The 15,094-nt window shown below is 39.1% G+C and overlaps 1 protein-coding gene across 1 annotated transcript in view; it reads right to left on the reverse strand.

The window, feature by feature from the left end:
• LOC124275749 (muscarinic acetylcholine receptor M1-like) overlaps positions 1-15,094 on the reverse strand; it is a 95,336-nt gene that overhangs the window by 10,751 nt on the left and 69,491 nt on the right. Inside the window, exon 3 of the mRNA XM_046711405.1 lies at positions 5,872-8,144. Within this exon, the coding sequence (XP_046567361.1) occupies positions 5,872-7,906 (2,035 nt within the window). The 5' untranslated portion in view covers positions 7,907-8,144. The remainder of the gene's footprint in view (positions 1-5,871; positions 8,145-15,094) is intronic.

Here is a 15,094-nt window from a genome sequence, read left to right on the forward strand (position 1 = left end):
CCTGACCTAAATAGACTCATGGTAGATGCTTCATGACAAATTACCGTAAAGCAGTATTCCCATGAGGAAGGAGCCACGTTCATCACAGCCTGGAACCTAAGTCCCCACTGGAACACTGTCACTTAGGTACACTGTCCATTGCATTCAAAATATTAAATTGGTGTGTTTTTAAATTATATTCAGCTCTGTTATACAAGTATCTGTGTTTCTATGTATTATCCTTGAACATCTACTGACATAATTATATAAACGCACATGTGTGTGCTTGCGAAAATGGATATACGTTAATATTCGATTTTGGAATAGGAATTCTAGATCGAATATGTGCTGTTTCAGGATAGTTAACACCTGACAAGTGGGTTTTACAAGCTTAATAACATTTAAGATTTGAATCATTTCAGGCATTCCTCCATTACAATGCTGACACGTTGTTACGCAATACTGTCCAAGGTGACATTAAACCAGACACACTTACTCACTCACTCCAAATATCTGCTGAATAGGTTGCAGGCTGTATTGTATGGCTATCAAACTCCACTTTCACACTTGTTTATATTAAAATATTTTATTTTTTATATCACCCCAGAAAATATCATTTTTTCGTTCCTTTTGACTTCTTCTAACCTTTTCTCCCACTTCTAAGAATTTCCCTTAAATGTGCTTTCTTTAAAATGCTCACAGACCTTATCGCAAACAATATATTCACCGGCTCTTGTAAGCGCAAATCTTACCGAAATCCTTTGCACAAATTTCATATTCTCAAAAACTCAGGGATATTTTATTGCACAGGAGGATCGTTTATCATCTGACACGGAGCCACGCTTGGTGAGTCATACGTTCTTGAAAAAAAATACAATCTTAAAGCCAAAGCTAAATTGTTTTCAATAATAGTTATACAGAGAAAGCCGTCTCAACCAATCAGGAAACGAAATCAGATTTCTCATTTTGAAGCATTTACTGTTTAAAGGTAGGTGAAGTAAATTATATCTATTCATTGTTCTCGTTGCACTTGAAAAATAAACCACCACAGCGATCATCATGACTTCCAAGTCATGGCCTGAGTTGAACAGTTACTTGATAAAAGCAGGTTACAAAATACTTCCTTTTGAGGTGGACTTTGAATCGCTCTACATGCTGCTGCTTATGTTTGGTGTAGGTATTTTTGAAAGGGACTACCTCACTACCTCTTCGAGTGATTGCTCGTTTTAGAAAGTGGTGTTTGAGGATTTTCATCAAACTTACGCCTGTCAATGCATTTAGCCATGTTATTGTTTTATACATGCTCGGTATATTATGATGCTTCGGTAGAGCTTCTGACTGCAAATATTTGTGAACTGTCAGTATGGTTAAGTTAGATTTGAGCTTATAACTGCCCTGGCGTATAATTCATTTGACTCAACCGTAATGTAGTTTGCATAATTATTGCAAGCTCAATGTGACATTTGATAATGATTACCTATTTGTCACTAATTAACCAGCCAAAGCAAGTTCATATGATTACAATGCCGTGTCGAATCAAGGAAAGCAATAATTTATTGCTATACTGACGTACAAAAGAAAGTACACATCTGATGCTTTGGTAAAATGTTTTCCTGAAAACAGCATAATATTTCGAAAAGTGTTTTGATTGCGACTCACAAGTCACAAACATTGTGTACGTGTTGCAATAACACCATAGATATCGTACCCAATTGGGTACATTGTTAGCAAAATATTTACGTTGTTTAATAGTCTCAAAGCTTTCTTTTGTACATCAGTATAGTTGAACTGGAGGTAAATCACTGGTCATTGCAAGGGAATAAAAAACATGTTACACTTTACCCATCTTGGTAATAATAGAATGTGCTTCATCAGATGAGTAGTGTACAGAGGATGCGCGTAATATCAGATACAAGAATAGGTGATATATAGAATGTGTTACATGTAGAAGGTTAATATGGGGAATTTGTTTTGTTTTGATGGGTTATTTAGGGACGTGACATTAACTATATGTAATATGTAGATTGATGATATGGGGAATTTGTTTTGTATTGATGGATTATATAGGGACGTGTCTTATTCAGATAGTAAATATAAGGAATGCATTCTATTCAGATGTGTTATATAAGGAATTGGTTTAATCCAGCTAGGTAATAGTTATGGGAATACGTTCTATCAAGAAATGTGCCATAAGTAATGCATTTTATCAAGTTGGGTAATAATATAAAATGACTTTTAAGCAGCTTGGTAATATACGAAAATAATTTTATGCAGATGGGTTATTAATTAAGTGAGCGTTCTCCAACTGGAATATATAAGAAATGTACTCTCTCCACTTGGGTTAATTGTGGAATGTACTATTACAATACCTACATTGTTGGGAATGAACTCCAGCTTCTCAATCTGGTTGCAGTTACAGCTGCCACATGACATAATGACTATCCCATGATGGCATACAGATGGTTTTCATATGGCAGATATGACACGAAGATATCTTACACATGAGACAAGACGAAAAATGAATCTAATTGACAGCGTCAATCAAATCCAAAGCAATGACGCAAACATTAAATGTTATCAATGGAACCGTATATATGTTACTGTATTCATAAACGGTAACATAATGACCGCACTAAATCAAAGATACAACGATGATTCCAATAACTATAAACGGGACAGTGTTCATACAAGTGCATGAAATGTAAAAGAAATATTAATTCCAGATTTGAAGGTGGTATTATATGATCGCTAATGTCAAAGGACAATCTGGACCAAAATGGTATTTTGAAATGAGACCAACCCAACCCAAAGTGTTACCTACTCGCCACCTTGAGTTTCAAATTATCACTTCCATGTGAATTATGGTGTCAGTCCCTGCCCCGGGCTAGGCACTTACTCTTCCAAAGGACAGACGACATACGAGCAACACAACGTAGTTAAGGGATAATCTTCTGCACTGAGAATTGAGCGACGTGTCTGCGGTAAGACTGGCCGCAGCAACTAACTAGAAGCAGATGCTGCCTTGATATCAAGAATAAGATAACTTAAGTTCCACAAAACAACCGTGAAGGTATCTAAACTTTGGAGGTGTGACGATACGGAAATGTCACGATACGATACGTATCGCGATATCTTGGAACGATACGATTCGATTCGATTCGATGCAAATCACGATATGCTATCTTTAGTTATTTTCTTTAAAAATTTAAAAGGTATATTCTGATTGCAAGTAACAGTGTAAATTTTTACATAACCGTCAATTTCTAGTAAACATTAACATCTTTTAGGTCAACGATACATATCACGATACGAACAAAAGTATCGATATACATATCGTCAGATAAAGTTGAACGATTATCGATACTACGATATATCATCACAGCTCTACTAAAATTGAGTTTAAAATATACATATGATCAGGTCTTACAAGCAATTCAGCACATTGAGTGAGTCTTGTTTAACGTCCCCTGGAACAGTATTGCAGTTAGTCACAATGTGTTAGCATGATGATGGAGGAAAGCACGATGCAGATATAAGACATTTCCCACTTGCTGACTAACCTAGAAACACAATCGGGACGAATCAGGAATCTAATCCACAGTGCTCGGGTTAATCAATGTGTAATTTGTTTTAGGGGAGTACACACATGCACGTGTAATTAGTATCAATAACGTTAATCAAAGCTACCTTTGTTGCATTGTTTTGCGAACGATAAAGTCAGAAATGTACCTCAACGAACTCGCAATATACAATGACCAAATGAGCCAATCTTCTCCATATTTTTATGTAGACAAACTCGATACCGTGGCTGAACTTGTTTTACATTTGTGAAATACAGCGAATGAAAGCCGACGAAGCATATGCAAATATGGTCACTTATATAGTCGTAGTAACTGACGTTAAATGGTATTAGGGTCGCTTAAGTACAAAGAATGTCTATTGCTGCAGCAAACAAAATCTATCAGTAAATTCATCAGGACAGTAAGGTAGGAGATTATGCAAACGAGTCACGGTACGAAATGGTTTACCGAGTCACGGTTACCGGTTTATAACTGGTAACAGAATGCGGTGTGGGGGTAGGTTTTGGTCTGGTTACCGAAGATATGCTTGTACAACTTCTACCCTTTCACTTTAACATGCGTAACAGTTACATATAGAGCGTACCTTAAGCAAACAATTCTTCGTGAACAGAACACTCATGTTAACATTCCAGCACACGTTTTACCTTATCATCTGTTCCTTCGTTGTAACCGTTGCGGTTTAGCTTCATAGATTTAGATTTCATTTGAAATACGCATCAGAGATAAGGCAACTGCAGATCCTGACATGGCTACGGTTCTTACGAGTATCCAAATAGGCAGTGTTACCAAGATGTAGATTAGGGCCTATTTGGCAGCTTTCATTACATCCTGGAACACGGTGTTACTATGCACCGAACACGCATACAGGGCAGAATGAAAGGGCTACAACTTGACACTGATTTAAACAAGATCGTATCTGCTTCTCTGGATAATCAGGAGCTCTATTGCCATTGTGTTTATGTGTTAGAACCAATATAACACAGTTAATTATGATTGTGGCTTATCCATCTGGTTTAACTCAAATATTAGACCTCAGTATAACTCTACCAGAAACGAATACCAGAAGATAAGAAGGAAATTTAAGATGGTTATCAATATGTTCAGATAAAACAGTTGAGAACAAAGGATAATTAAAAATCACATTGCATTCGGCAATGTATGCTTTGTTGTGGTGGAAAATGAACAGAAAAGAATGATATATATATAATTCAAACAACGAATGAGGTGTATAAAACGATGTCATATATGATCTGGTAATATATTTACAACTGGCTGAATACACGTCGCTGAAAGTACTGTTACTTCAATCACTATCAACAATCAAATAGTTTATGGCAAGTTCTAAGCTTCATTTAACCATGAAAAGTCTGTCTTCAATGCTCACAATGGTGACTGGTGCTTCGTATCGTCTTTATGATGACCACAAAACCATATCGAGGAGGTGCTTTAGGCAGTGGCTTGTAGTAAAGCTCCTCCTCAAAGCCCAGTTTGCTTTGATCATATGTAATACACCATACACATATGCTACAAATGTAGTTTCAGATTACTCAGCTTTTCCAATTATTTAATATGGTCAAATGTTAAAGATATTAATCGACGACTTATAATGTATGTACAAAGTGCTTAAGCAATGAGCTGCGAATATCAAATAAGACGAAATGGTTTACTGACGGCGCTCTCGGGCAGGGGCGCTGATTAAATTTCATTATCCGATAAGATAAGTAAACAATTGAATTCCTTGTAGTTCATAGTCATAACACGTTCCCTGTATGTATTAAAACACCACTTAAAAGTTTGTAATCACATATTATCATCTATGTAGCTGTACATACAATGACTAATGAATAAACCTTCCAATGTCTAGGAAAATTAAATGCTTTCATCTTGTTTTTTGATTGGGTGGTGCTGCCAAACATGGACCTGTTACATAGAATGGATGGATCGCATACCTATAGAAGCGTATTAGTGCCACAATATAAACAAAATTAGCATCTACGTACATGACACTTGACGTACATGACGTACAATAAACTTTCATCTACAAAAAGATTCTTTCATCTACGTAGATGAAAGTTTCATTTACAGACTGTGGCATTAATACGCTTCCAGAGAATTAACAACTTAGATACCTATTTAACGATTTTACAACACAGAAATGTATTTCGCAATTTGTGCTAAAAACCTCTTGAGAACGACCCATATATGATAGATGAAGTTTAAAGGTATTCTCGAAAACCTTTCATTTCAGAAATGTCCTTTAACAAAACCAAAGAATATCTTATACCTGGAGGAAAATATAAATCAATCTTACCAATGGCATATAGAGTCTCATCTATACATCCATTGCAGAAAACCATGGTGACGGCAAAGATGTTATAGGGTGTCCACGTTACTATGAAAGCCAACAAAATGGCCGTCAGCGTTTTCGCCGCTTTTTGATCCTGTCTCCGTTCGTGGCGCTTTGAATGCATTTTGTGTCGTGCTCGTTGCTTCCGAACTTTGTTGGCTACTTTCATTGCCATGCGTTGCTGCATGGCATGTCTATTCTGGTCATTGCTTTGAGCCCGCCTTCCCAAGGCAGGGGTTCCTTTTGGTGGTGGAAGGGGAGGTAATCCCCTGTCTCGGTCAAGGTCGTCGGAGTTGTCCGCTTGGCTGCCGTCACTAGAATCACTGTCAATGTGGCGTGGAACAGAAGGCGTCAACTCACAAATACTATCTGCATCGCTATCGGGTATCATTCGTATAGACGGTTTGTTTTCCGAATCCGTCGAATCGTCCCGTGGAAGTTTTATCAGGACAGTGTACATTGTCTCCTTTCTGTTGTCTGATGCACAGTCTTCATAAAGAGGAGGGGGCGCAGACGGCGCTTTGTTTTGGCGGGAAAATGATGTAGTGATGTCGTAAGGAGGCGGAGGGCCAGGTGAAGGGAACGGAGAGGGCGTCTCCACCGGAAGTAAGGGAATCATTGATCCACTGCAGCTCACACCGTCTGTTTTAGGGGTCCGGTTTAAAGCTAAACTATTGCCAGCACTATTTTGTCGGAACCGTGACGGAAAATTGGCCCGTAGAATACTTTGACCAGCACTGGTGGTTGATGTTGTCACCACGTTAGAATTCCCCGGCGAGGCTGGAGGGTCACTTGTACTGGATTCCTCTATGTAATCCGAGTCTCTATCAATTTTGAGACACGACAACAATTTACTCCTACACGAAGTTCTTTCAGACCTCCGAGAATACTCCTCGATGTCTTGAAGTTCTGGGGAGGAATGACTTCGTTTTTCACTGACGCTTGAGTAACCCTCCTCGTCGCTGGATATGGTGGACTTTTTGCTGCCGTAATATCTCTTAACAGCCTGGAGCTTAGGAAGATCCTTCTGTCGTTTCTGGGTTTCAAGAAAAATCCTATAATAAAGAATCACCATGATGGACACGGGAATATAAAAAGCCAGTGCTGCAGTTATGATCGTGAGGTATTTATTTGTTTTCAAAAACTGAATATAACAGTCATTATACTTAACGGTCCTCCGCCCCTCGATATAGGGCCAAGCAAATATCCATGGGGTCCACATCATTGCTGATATGACCCAAGCACAGAAGATCATTGTCAAGGCCTTCCTGGAGGTCCTGTTGGCGCGATAGGTGAGAGGCCTTGTCACGGAAAGATACCTGTCAAAACTGATGATGATGAGATTGGCCACGGAGGCATTGCTCATGGTATAGTCGAGAGACAACCATATGTCACACAGCTCAGGACCCAGAGGCCAGTATCCCATCACAAGATAGACAGTATAAAAAGGCATGGAGACGACACCGATGGTAAAGTCTGCCACAGCCAAACTTAATAGGAAATAATTACTGACAGTTTGTAGTTGTTTCTCCACCTTAAAAGCTATGATGACAAGCAGGTTACCTCCCGCCGTCAACACACACAACACTGACACCACGATAGAGATCACAACCACCTCTAGGGTGCTAAACAACGGCCCTGTTGCTGTCGAGTTTGATGGATCGGTGAAATTAGTTGAATTATAGTAATCAAACGTGAGGTTGTCACTTATGGAAGTGGCTGTCGTATTCCATTGCGTAAAAGATTCCGTGAAGTTAAGAAACTCCGACACGGTACTGGTTTCCAGAGGGGCACTTGTGTTAACATACGCATCCAAACTTTGAAAAACTTTTGTCGCATTGTAAAACTCCGTACTAAGAGAAATCTCGCTGACCGGCACCTCAGTAGTGACCGATAAATCCGTCGTATAGCTGCTTTCCGTTCTTCCGTTATGGCTACTGCCAGAATTCCTACCTGACATGGATGACACATCGTAGGTAGTACTGTTAGAGTGTTCCATTGTCCGCACATTGCTATCACTCGATGCCGGACAGAGAGCGAGGCACTAGTTCCGAGGAGTTGATTCCCTCCGAGTAGAGCATGAACGCTGGAACATCGAGCTGTTGGTTGGTCGGCCTACAGTCTTGCGGGCACAGCCGATAATCTCGCTACTCGGTCGACAGAGCAAGTCCCCTACTGCACTGGGCGATGGGCTCTCATTTACTGCTGACTGCCGGCGTTCGGATGACATACGGAATCTGCAATCCAGAAATTAATCAAGATCGATTATTCATTACCACATCATATTTTCCTGTCTAATTTTGCACTAAAGCTGTCATGTTATAATACAGTGTTATTCGACTATCAGAAATGTTGCAAGCAATAACAATAAATTGATTTTCTATCCTTTTTCGATAATGTTTATCCCATATTTCAATGTTTACTTTTGTACTGAAAAATCATAAACAAGTCATATGTAAATATGAAGAGTGCTCAGTTTGGATGAAGTTCCCATCACAAAACACAGTCAGCTCACATGATTGTTCAAATAGTTTTCATATACCAGTCGTCTTATCCTAATACTCCAAATACTCCATAGCCAGATCATTGACCTATACCTCTATATAGTTTGTGTGCAATAACCTAATGTTCCAATGTCAATGAGTAACTTGTGGGCATTGGCACTTCATTAGGGTAATTGCAGTTGTACCAAAGTAATGCTGTTGACCGATTGACCCCGGTATCGTTTAACGAAGACCCAAATCATATTACCTCTTTTAATACACCTGCATTATCCTGTATATAATACATAACCTCGTGAGTTTCAATTGAAAATTGTTGTGTGATAAATATACGACACGCTTAACCTTCTTTCGCTAATTTCGATCTATTTGCCTAAAGCATATGCTTACAGACTCTTTGGCGCAAGGGAGATGAAATTATCTAAGCTTCACGGACAGAAAGGTCCTACTTTGGGTAAAATCTACAAAGGTTCATGTAATGCAAAGGTAGTAATTTTCAGTTGGTCTTCCGCACCATTTCAGCATCTTGTCGGAGTGGAGATGAAATGTACTGATTTTCAGAAGGAACTATTTTCAATCATCGCCTGAGTAGCTGAAACGTGAACGGTGTAGATTAATGACATTTCATACCACGAGATATCGATTTATATTAATCAAAGCAGGCATAATCATTTTGACATGTGACGTTTACAACGAACTTTCAGATAAACCTTATCTGTCCCTGGCCTTTTGAAGGTGAGGCAGTTTTTGCAAAACAAACCCCATACAAGACCTTCATGCATGATCAGAATTCAGGACTCAGCGGGTTATTTACACATAAGTAGCTATTACCTTGAACATACAGGTTCCTTTGATGGGACTAACGAAGAGGCGCTCCCGGCAATCTTGTACAGTTTCTAAGACTTGTCAAAGACATATTGTAACAAGATTACATGACGCGAGGGACATTCAACGCTTACAAGTCTGCAGCTGACGAAGCATAAGGTCGATATTCATAGTCACATGTATGACACGTTTCATAGAGGGAGTGAAAGTACATTGGTTTAACACCTCTCCTTGTGAAGCATTTCAGTTTTACACCGCCTGTATGCTGACTTTGGAATGAAGATCTCAGACCTTTACCAATTTGTAAAGTGAGTGCGTTTAGTTTTAAGTCGCACCCAGCAATATACCAACTGTATTGCGGCGGTCTGTAAATAATCGAGACTGGACCAGACAATCCAGTGATCAACAGCATGAGCATCGATCTACGTAATTGGGACTCGATGACATGTGCCAACCATGCCAGCGAGTCTGACCACCCGATCCCGTTAGTTGCCTCTTACGACAAGCATGGGTTTCTGAAGATCAATTCTAACCCGAATCTTCACGGCTATACCAATTAGTAAATGTAAAATATATATGACGTCATTATGCCACAAACTGATATTTGAAACATAACACACGTTTACAAGACCATATAACTGGTTCATTTTCTTGTTTTATTGTTGTTTAAACAACATAAATTGCATCGTCACTAAGGAGTGGCGATTAATTTTCATATAATCTTCTCCGGATGAACACTTGTTTATAAATTGATAATTACATATCCTAAGTATAAGACGCTCTAAAAACAATGTATTGATAAAACTCCTAACAATAACTAAATGTGTGTGGTATTTAATAACATGAGCGTTGGTCTTATCCAGTGTAACCATTTGTGTTCTCAAACAGGATCTCGCTAATATCTCGCGGCCTCACTAAATGATAACAGTTTAGAAGCGTTGTTAATATTATCAGTTTCTTACTGCCATTACCCGAGGGGAGAAAACAAACCTTGAGCGAGATAATACCGAACATATGTTACACTAAGTTACGCATCCCTACAGCATACACACTGAGAAAGATCATGTGTCGTAATATCATAGTGAATTTGAATTGCTTGTCTTGAGGGTCTCAGGTGGCCAAGTCGTCTTAGCTGGTCGCTATATTTGTAAAGCAGCCGTCGTTAAATAGCAGACCTTGAGGCCATTCGTTAAAGGCGACGCAAACCACCGAGCAAAGTTGAGTCTCTAAGGAGTCCCAGGCACCAATGACAATGGGTTCGAATCCCGGACAGATTATGTTTCCAGGTTTGGCGGCACCAATCCCGTGATTGTAGTGTTCATCCAACTGGGAATACAGACTCTCGTGTACAATCATCAAACTAGGAATGCAGACTCTCGTGTACAATCATCAAACTGGGAATGCAGACTAGTGTACAATCATCAAACTGGGAATGCAGACTCTCGTGTACAATCATCAAACTGGGAATGCAGACTCTCGTGTACAATCATCAAACTGGGAATGCAGACACTCGTGTACAAATGACGAATCGCGTAATCATGTATTGTCCACGAGAGACTTGGGAACTTATCACAAAACAAATGATCCGAATTAAGTACAGGATGATTTCCTACGTTTATATTGCCACAGCTGTAAAATTCAGAATTATTCTGGGCTCCAATGGGATTTTATGTTCTATATGGAGTGCATATATATATATATATATATATATATATATATATATATATATATATAAACGCTGCAACAACTCGCATTATTCAATTTTTCCGGGATTAAGGCAATGCGACATAATCCGCATCGGAGATCCACACAAACGCCGACAAAGACGCTCACTGATTTGAGTAATCACTATTTCTGAATGTATCTCGTACATACATAACCCTATCTGATTCATCAGATATACAGAATTAGTTTCAATCAGTTTCAACAAGCTCATTGGGGCTGACATTACTGACTCGTGACCAAACCATCTTTAGTTGTCAGCAAATCTTAGTAGAAACACAAAAACGTGGACAGGGAGTATATGAATGGCTTTGGTCAAATGACGCATAGATAAAGTATTTTAGTTATTTGTGGCGTATCAGCTTAATGTGGGAGAAAAACCCGAAGTAATGCAAGTCTCAGACGTTTACCGCCAGCGCAGATATGATGCTGAAAACCTTGAAACATAATCATGACATGATTCGAATGGGTGAGCGAGTGAATTTAGTTTTACGCCGCACTCAGCAATATTCCACCTATATGGCGGCGGTCTGCAAGTACTCGACACTCGACCAAACAATCCAGTGATCAACATCATTCTACACAACTGGGATACGATGACATGTATCAACCAAGTCAGCGAGTCTGACAAAACGATCCCGTCAGTCGCGACCCAATGATGATAGGTTCCTGACGTGCCTAAGGGACGTCACCCTGCACAGTTAATGGCATGCCTTAGACGACTGTGCCACACTTTGTAAATGTAGACAAAGTATAGCTGTATACATGTGTACAATAACAGTTCATGAGTTTGTTTGTTGTAGCGCCGCGTAAGAGACTGTAAAAGACTGCCTTATCAGAAGTCAAAGCTGGATCAGACTAACCAGTGATTGAGAAGACATTCTCGATGACCAGAATCCCAATATATGTTGGTTTCACAGTATTTCTGTATCAGAGGGAGTCGCTCTGACACAACTGTAACTGAAATTAATTACCCCTCAGGACAATAGAAGCTGATCATGGGTGTAATTAAAATTGTCTAGCCCGCTGCTGTACATAAGGTGGCACCAAGGGGGTTTATCGTTCCTCCAGTTCTTTCAGGGAGATGAGAAGTTGGCCAAGGACTATCGTCCACGAAGGATACATTTTCAGTGGCACGCTGGGACTGTGGCGTAAATCAAGTAATGTTTCCTACATTAGTAGCTTGGAGATGTACCGTGTGCTTGAAAATATCTTCCCACATAATTCTAGCGTTGTATGTTATAGATCGATATATTATCCTCAAGTTCATCTCAATCATTAGTCAATTTTCTGTTAGCGCGGGCTTGAGGCTTGGCCTACATCCCGAACAATGGGAAATTCAAAATTGACTGTAAAATCAGTGTCATAAAATTTTGAACGTAAACGATCCCACACGGGCTCTCTATAAACTGGGACTAAATATCTGAGATATTTCAGAATGAAAGTAACAATTCCGGACCTCGCATTTTCAGTAAAGGATTAATTTATAAGGAACGAATCTGGCATTTCTTTCAAAGCATTCCAACACTGATCATGCAAAATGGAGTACATAAAAGGAAAAGTAATTTCACAATCTATCTTTTATCTCGCGTCAAGTGTGCCTCAGTTTGCAAAATGAGTGTTGACGAAGGGATTCGAAATTTGTGCGCATACGACTATGCAAAAAAGATCATTGTCAAAACGGATGATTGCAGCCCTCGTGGATACAATTTCGGAAGCTCATTCTCAGCGGCCCACTCTGTGATTCAGATTTGATAAGAGTGAGTAAGGTTTTACGCCGTTTTAGCAATAATCCAGCAATATCACGGCGGGTTACATCCGGAAAGGGCTTCACGCATTGTACCCATGTGGGGAATCGAACCCGGATATTCGGCGTGACGAGCGAACGCTTTAACCACTAGGCTACCCCACCTGAAGACCAAAAAGCAGTTTAAAACTATGAGTTAACTCACTCGCGTTTAAGAAAACTATATCTAGCTTCGTCAGTTTTCAATCTTCCTAACTAGCACCAATACGTGAACGACTACCATAGCCATTCATTCAAGCCCCTTATACACGACAAATACATATGTCCAATACAGCAATGAGATTAACGCTAGGCAGTTTGATGAACGTCATTGGGTAAGAATTGAACCATCTTATCTTGATCGCTAACGTGTTTCTATCATTTGTACAAATGTATTCTTTGAGGATGTATGCTATCTGTTAAACGGTTGATAACATGTTTTCTACTTTATTTCGAAATATGTTTGGTGGGGTACGCACTTGCGTACCTTCAGGACAGTTTCAGAGGGAACAGTTTGAGTCAGTTCCTGAGTAGAAACTAGATGAAATAGGACACGCACACTTAATCTAGTATGTGTATTGTCGCCATTAATAGAACAAGTTTTGTGTATCTAACAAGAGTTAGCAAACACAACCAAAAATCATTTATCAGAAAAACAGATCATTGATACAAGAGGAAACTGAATCATTCTCCTAGATAATACGTTGAACATATCAGATATCGGTCCAAGGGATTATTAGGGAAACAATTGCTTTAATGAAGCATGATTTTATCAAATAACATTCTCCCCATTATTCCCATGGGGGCATACAGTATTTAAGAGAAGCAGATATGCTTTTGTTCAAGTTTTACGGGAGTTTAAGTGTATGTGGAGGAAGAATGATCAGTTATGCGTAGAAATATAACGTTCGGTGGGAATGGGGTATCTTAACAAAGCTGACATGATATATATGTCCATCGTTTCAATAAAACCATGCAGATTCGGGGAGAGTCTACATGACAGGGCTGTAAGAAATACGTACCCATCGGCTAAGTCTTCATTAGGAAACATGATGTAGATGTAATGGATCTGAGGGGAATTCCCTTAGTAGATAACCAATTATGCTTTTGTGTGTAATGGTCTTATTTATTTATCAGACAAATGACCACGAACAGGTCATAAACAGACATGACCATCAGAGTGATCAAGTGCCGAATAAAGAGTTTGTTGTCACTGTTAATAATCGGCAAAACAACATTTACGATAAAAGTGAGTGAGTGAGTGAGTGAGTGAGTGAGAGAGTATGGTTTTACGCCGCTTTATCAATATTCCAGCAACATCACTGCGGGGGACACCAAAAATGGGCTTCACACATTGTACCCATTACGATGTAGGAATGAACTTTAAATATAAACATGAGGAGAAATTAACCTTATGACCTAAACTGAATGTTTATAAGCCTGATATATGTAATGTTGTGCACTACACCATGTTTTCTGCGTTCATTCAGCGTTTCACCTCGTTCACATTAATTTCAAAATTGAAAGTAATTCATCATATCTCTTGAAAACCACTTCATATCAGTAGCAGTAGTTATCTTTAAAACTCTGCAGTCATTTCAAGTTCCATGAAAACATGCTGAAAATCCAATGAGGGTTTTGTGTAATTACGTGACTAGCATGTGATTGTTGAGTTGTTTCTAAATTGCGGACTGTATCGTTCAAGATGGACACTGTAACATGAGCTGTATCGTGTGTGATTGCGATCCCTGTGAGTAAAAATGCATATTCAAATAAATATACATGAAATCTACATATTGTTTTCTTTCATAGTGATATGTGATGATATGCCCTGGTCGGATGTCTCGAAGTTCGGATAACTCGATATCTTTTCTTGGTCCCATGAATATCGAGACAACGGTGCTTGACGGCATTTCGACAGATACACAGTTAATCAAAACAACAGTTGTCCCGTTGTTAAACCAAGCGCCAGTGTCCCTGTAAGATCTAAACAACGAGCGTTTTATGTGCAATTCTAACATGGGACCTGCATGATACTAAAATAAAATAATCTTTTACAAAGTTAATACGATTTACACAATACCATACGTGTTTATTAGTCAAAACCATCATCAACAATACCATCACATCGACAAAATCAAGAACCCATTATCTCCAACAATCCATACACGACTGAGATACTGATTAGAAAGGATCTAAGGTGTACTTTAGAGGTCTAGAAACCGTCTCTAATCGAATATAAATATGACCATGCGGCCTAGCTGGTTAATTCTCTCAGAGCCCAAACTGGCAATATCAGTCACAGATTTCTACATAGGAATTGAAAATTGGTCGTTTTTTGTCGCTTCTGTTG

This window comes from Haliotis rubra, unplaced genomic scaffold (genome assembly GCF_003918875.1).
Source record: "Haliotis rubra isolate DU_JTF1 unplaced genomic scaffold, ASM391887v1 Scf202, whole genome shotgun sequence".
Lineage (NCBI taxonomy): Eukaryota > Metazoa > Mollusca > Gastropoda > Lepetellida > Haliotidae > Haliotis > Haliotis rubra.